The sequence below is a fragment of the Pantherophis guttatus genome, chromosome 2, assembly GCF_059756535.1.
Source record: "Pantherophis guttatus breed Tessera chromosome 2, ASM5975653v1, whole genome shotgun sequence".
NCBI classification, from domain to species: domain Eukaryota; kingdom Metazoa; phylum Chordata; class Lepidosauria; order Squamata; family Colubridae; genus Pantherophis; species Pantherophis guttatus.
The window spans coordinates 32,318,382-32,324,325 of record NC_142064.1 but is presented as its reverse complement, the minus strand read 5'-3'; the positions used below and the strand labels follow the sequence as shown (position 1 = coordinate 32,324,325).

General features: G+C 39.6%; 1 protein-coding gene across 4 annotated transcripts in view; it reads right to left on the bottom strand.

The window, feature by feature from the left end:
* Positions 1 to 679: 679 nt before the first annotated feature.
* The window catches only part of SREK1 (splicing regulatory glutamic acid and lysine rich protein 1), a 32,229-nt gene continuing 26,964 nt past the window's right edge, over positions 680 to 5,944 (bottom strand). For all 4 annotated transcript variants that reach the window (XM_034440996.3, XM_034440997.3, XM_087885742.1 and 1 more), the window contains one exon: positions 680 to 2,692. In XM_034440996.3, the coding sequence (XP_034296887.1) occupies positions 2,546 to 2,692 (147 nt within the window). In that variant the 3' untranslated portion in view covers positions 680 to 2,545. The remainder of the gene's footprint in view (positions 2,693 to 5,944) is intronic.

The following is a 5,944-nucleotide window of genomic DNA, read 5'->3' as shown; positions in this document are numbered from 1 at the left end:
TTGTTTTACAATTGTTCCCAGTTTTGTAGTCTTGTGCAGTCTTTCTCTTCCTCGTCTTTGCTCTACATCTTCCTGTTTCCACCACCGCCACCACCACCCTTCCCACAATTGCAATTTTAGTGTTCAAAATCTACGGGAGGAATCTGAGCCCTCAGGAAAAATTGTAGAAGAAAAAAATCATGCAAACACTGGCTACGGTATTCTTCAATTTGGTGCAATATTTTGCATAAGGAAATGTTTATGTATTCCTGTGGAACTACACAGAAACAAAAAGAAAGTGTCTCGATGATCTGATGCAATTTCAACAGGGATTTTATTGTAGACTCACACAACCTTAATCTATTCAGCTACTACATTAACTAATTTTAAATTGATCCTAATCGAAGACTCACTAGGCCAACTATAACCATCTCAGCCTCTGCTTGTAAATTAAAGTGATACCATCTTTGGCAATATATGAAAAAAAAACTTGGAACATTTGAGGAACATAAAGTACTGGCCATTACTTTAGACTAAAAAGTTATAAACTTTTAATACGTATCTCCTCTGTGTTCCATCTTTTTTACTTTGCTATGTACCAAGGCAAACCAAAGTATCCACGTAACGAAATGCAGCTATTGTAGTAAATGATAATCAATTTCAAGGCAGTTTTAAAAAGCAAATCAAAACTACTTCCCTCTAAAATACTAAAATTTATTAGTGATGGTACCAAAGATAGCAAGTATACAATCTTTGCTCTATGCTACTTACACATCATAAATATGACAGCTGCTGTTCCAAGACACAATCTTTCACAGTCCTTCAAGAAGCATGAGGTTTGTCATTGCTTTATCGGAATAAGCTGTTTGCGAGCCAACTTCATGTGGCATAAACATCACAAAATTACTGTCCATACTTTACATGGTAAAGCATTTACTAAAGGTTTTTTGAAGAAAAAAACTTTATAGACTGTAACAAAAAAACAAAAACACCTCACCCAACAATGAGCTACTAAAGCAGTGTCGCAATCTAAGGGCTCTATTATCTTATAGCTTTCACTTTATCATAAATACTCACCTATCTGTCCGTAAACAGAAATATTGAGAACACAAACTGAAAGCTATATGACTATTTGGCTTTTCATACCTCTTTTCAGTGCTATAAGGCCATATGATTGCATTACATTGTATTCAAATAGTTCTTTATTTTACAGTACAACCCTTTGCTTTAAATTTTAAAAGGCAGCAATGAGGCCAAAATTAGTTGCACTCATATGCTTTTTTCTTTCAGATCTTTATTGAACAGAACAGAAATCTTAATTTCTTTACTTGTGATAGAAAGTATAGAGATAACTTCTTACATTTAGCCCTTAAGATACATGCTTTTAAAGGGAGCTTTCTATGTTCCAGGCGGTTGAGAAGTAAATTACTTTTATTTAGCACTATTCAACTCCCTGGTTCAGTATATGATCAGAAAAATGTATGGATTAACTGGATCATGCCCACCTTTTTATGGTCGCTAAACAGCAATTAGATTAGGTAGGGTTGTTGTTGTTTTTTTACTTGAAATCAAGAGATCTTCAAATTATTTCAAATAACTAATGGTTGATATGAAAATGCTTTCAAATGCTTGCCTACTGGTGTGATAGAATCATCAAAGAGGAACTCAAACAGAGAATTTTTAAAAAAAACCTCTTATGTTACTAGAAATCACTATTCTCTGTGTCAAAGGCACTAAAGCATCCGCTTGTGCTCTACATCTCCATTAAAAAGTAAAAATTAATCTTTCTGTTTCTGTTCTATTTGCAAGTGACTAGGCACCCTGTAATACAACTCAAGACAAAGTCAGTTGTTTGGAATTACTACATAGATGTGCTTATAATTGGAAGAATGGAACTCTAGTATAAACATGGATCTTCTTTTTAGAATCAGAACATTAGCATGCATTGATCAACTACTAGTTAAGAGAAGAATTTTAGACTTACGTTGTAAAGTATGTTTTTAAAAATATAAAAAGAAAGTCACAAACAACATAGGAAGAATCTTCACTTGCCTTTGTGGGCATAAACACAACGGTAAAACTGTGTTAGGTTAAAACTTTTCATCACTTGTAATTTACAACATCAAGGGAAATATGTTTATTTCTGCACCATTTTCAAGCACATCATCAAAACATATCACATGTTTAGTTTAGTTTTAAAACCATAAGAAAAACAAAATTTATCAATCTACAAATATTTTAACAACTTCCAAATGCATCCCCTCGGTAGCTTTTCAGGATAGTACAGACTGCAACCACCTAGTATTTTATCATCAATGAAATACATTTATTTTGGAAGATTTGACCATTGCTGTTTGCTTTTGTCACACCATATCCTATTGGTCAGTCCTGCTTCTTTGTCAGTCCTCAAACTGACCAAACCACCAAGGCTGGAATAGCTGCTAGCAGAATTTGGTATGTCCAGTTGATTGCTTAATATTTTTTATCCTCTTTTGATGTATTTTGGAGATCAGACAAAAAGTTTTGTATTTCTTTTCCAAAATGGGTCAAATGTCCATTCAACATTCTACACATCTTCAGTTTTAACTGAGATTGTTTCTTCATTTGGTTGACAGTTCCCATTCTGTTGTTCAATTTCTGCTGCAATTGTCTCCTCTTCCTCTGCTGCTTTATTGATCTCAGAATTTTGATTCTCTTTACTGAGATCTTTATCCTTTGTAAACAAAGAAAAAATATTTAAAAGGCAATAAATAAAAAATACACAACAAATTTATCTACAGTATTTTTTGGACTGAAGACACACTTTCCCCCCCTCCCCCCAAAAAAGATAAAAATCTGGGTGCGTCTTATAGTCCGAATGTAGCCCCTCCCACCCACCGGCCCCCACCCTTTGGCCTCTGCCTCCCAGCAATTTACTTCCTTGCAGCAAGCAGCAAACAGCTCATTTCAGCTTCAGCACAGCCTAATTAGCACAAGCAGTTGATTGTCAATTGGATTGGCCTCCCGACCCTCAGCTGTTTCAGGCTGCAGGGATTGCCATTGCCTATTGCCGCGCGGGCCTCCTGCAAGCAGGCAAATTGCTGGGAGGCAGATTTTTTTTTCTTGTGCTAATCAGGCTGAAAACGAAACTAAAGCAGGCTGTTTGCTGTAAGGCAAATTACTGGGAGACAGAGGCAGAGTTATTGTGAGTGTTTTATGAGTCTTACTTTCTTCTTTGTGTCCTTTTGTTGTAAAATTTCTGTCTAGAATCAACAATTAGCTGGAATTTAAAAAGCATTTCACTAATTTAATTAAAATGTTACCTGAAGGAAAATAAAGAGGGGAACATCTAACAGATTGCGTGCTGAATAACTTACTGATTCTGATTACAGTACCAATCTATGCAAAGAAAAAAACTTAAAAACAGTTCCAAACTGGTAAAATTTCATATTATTTCCCATATTCATGCACTAGCGTATATCTTGTTTTCCTCTCCAAAAAAGATAGGTGCATCTTATAGTCCGGAGCATCTTATACTCCGAAAAATACGGTAATTGATTTTTGAGGGCATGCACGGTCCCTCTCATTACTCCAAAATTTGAATTTTAAAAGTGTATAAAAATGAAAATAATAATAATAATCTCCATGTAAACCATATGGGACAAAAAAGAACAATAGTCAAATCTAAATGGAAAGGAGGGAACCCAAATGCACACAATTCGTGATTACAAGGATCTGAACAAAGTAATAATTAGACACCATTATCCACTCCCATTTATCTCAGATCTACTAGACCAGTTATTATTATTATTATTATTATTATTATTATTATTATTATTATTATTATTATTTTATTTCTATACCGCCCTTCTCCTGCGGGACTCAGGGCGGTGTACAGCCAAGATAAAACATTGCATATAAAATTTAAAAACAATTTAAAAAACAATTAAATAATTTCGGCCCAAGATATTAAAAACAACCCAATCAAAACCAAATTCAATTAAAACTGAGAGGATGGGATCAAGCCAGCCCAGCTAGATGGAATAGGTGTGTTTTCAGGGCCCGACGAAAAGTCTGGAGGTCTGATATGGTGCGTATCTCAGGGGGTAGGTCATTCCAGAGGGCGGGTGCTGCCACAGAGAAGGCTCTCCCCCTGGGGGTCGCCAGCCGACACTGTCTGGCCGACGGCACCCTGAGGAGGCCCTCTCTGTGCGAGCAAACCGGTCAGTGGGAGGCTATTGGCGGCAGAAGGCGGTCTCGCAGATAACCCGGCCCTAAGCCATGGAGCGCTTTAAAGGTGTTCACCAACACCTTGAAGCACACCCGGAAGACCACAGGAAGCCAGTGCAGCTCACGCAGGAGAGGTGTCATATGTGAGCGCTCCCATAATCTCCCGCGCGGCCGCATTCTGGACTAACTGTAGCCTCCGGGTGTACCCCAAGGGGAGCCCCATGTAGAGAGCATTGCAGTAATCCAGGCGGGAAGTGACGAGTGCTTGAGTGACTGTGCGTAGGGAGTCCCGATCCAGAAAGGGGCGCAACTGGCGTATCAGGCGAACCTGATAAAAATCCCCCCTGGCCACGGCCGTCATGTGCTCTTCTAAAGACAGCTGTGGATCCAGGAGGACGCCTAAGTTGCGAGCCCTCTCCGTGGGGGCCAGTGATTTGCCCCCAATAGCCAGCGATGGCATCAGCTGGCTATATCGGGACGCCGGAAGCCACAGCCACTCGGTCTTGGAAGGGTTGAGTCGGAGCCTGTTTCTCCCCATCCAGGCCCGCACGGCCTCCAGACACTGGGACATCACTTCAAGGGCATCATTGGGGTGGCCTGGGGTGGAGATGTACAGCTGAGTATCGTCAGCGTACTGATGGAACTCCACCCCAAAGCCACGGATGATCTCACCCAGCGGCTTTACATAAATGTTGAACAGAAGGGGCGAGAGGACCGACCCTTGTGGCACCCCACACGCAAGGCGCCTCGGGGTCGACCGCTGCCCCCGTCAACACAGATTGCGACCGGTCTGAGAGGTAGGAGGAGAACCACCGCAGAACGGTGCCCCCCACCCCCAGCCCCTTCAACCGGTTACTAAAAACATCCATTTTTACAAAACTAGACTTGAGAAGTGGTTACAACCTTATCAGAATGAAAGAAGGGCAAGAATATATCAGCCTTTGATACAAGATATGGAAGGTTTGAATACACAGTGATGTCTTTTTCAGCCTTGCTTCAAGTCTTATTCTGAAGTTTTTTCTCTAGCTTCACGAACCATTTCTGAAGACATTATTGTCTATTGGATGACCTCTTGGTTTACTCTGAAGAACCCTGCTTGCATGTAACTCATGTGAGAAATATATTGCAAAAAGTGCAAGACAATAAGCTCTTTACTAAATTAGAAAAATGCACACTCAATCTCACTTGGGTTATAGAATATCCAGAAGTCATTCAAATAGATCCAGCAAAGATGCAGTCTATTCTATTATGTATCTTCACTCCCACTCCCTCATAATGGAAAAGACTGCAGCACTCTCCAGGCCTTGCTAACATCTACGGGAAATTCATCCCTAATTTTGCCAAGCTTGCAAAACCACTTCTGCAACTCCTGAAAAAAGATCAGTGTTTCTCCTGGTCCAAAAACAACCCTTTTGTTGTGCAAAATGTGAGTTCCACATTAAGCAGAGAAAGGGGTGGGGGAGTTTACTTCCATGCTCATTTGACTCAAGAGCATTCTGCCCAGCAAAGAGAAATTATGACATTTTCAATGAAGAATAGTTTGCATTAAAAAATGCCTTTCAACAATAGGGGAGGGCAGGAAAATAGGCGGACACAATCTTCTTCCATGAACTGTTGTTACCTGACAACAATCCAGTAGGATACAGAGGAATATTTAAAATTCAATACAGGCTTCCAAGAGAATTTTGGTGACTGAAAACCCTCACTGAAATAAAGGATTATGTTTCCTCTTTCTATCTACCAATTTTCTATCAGC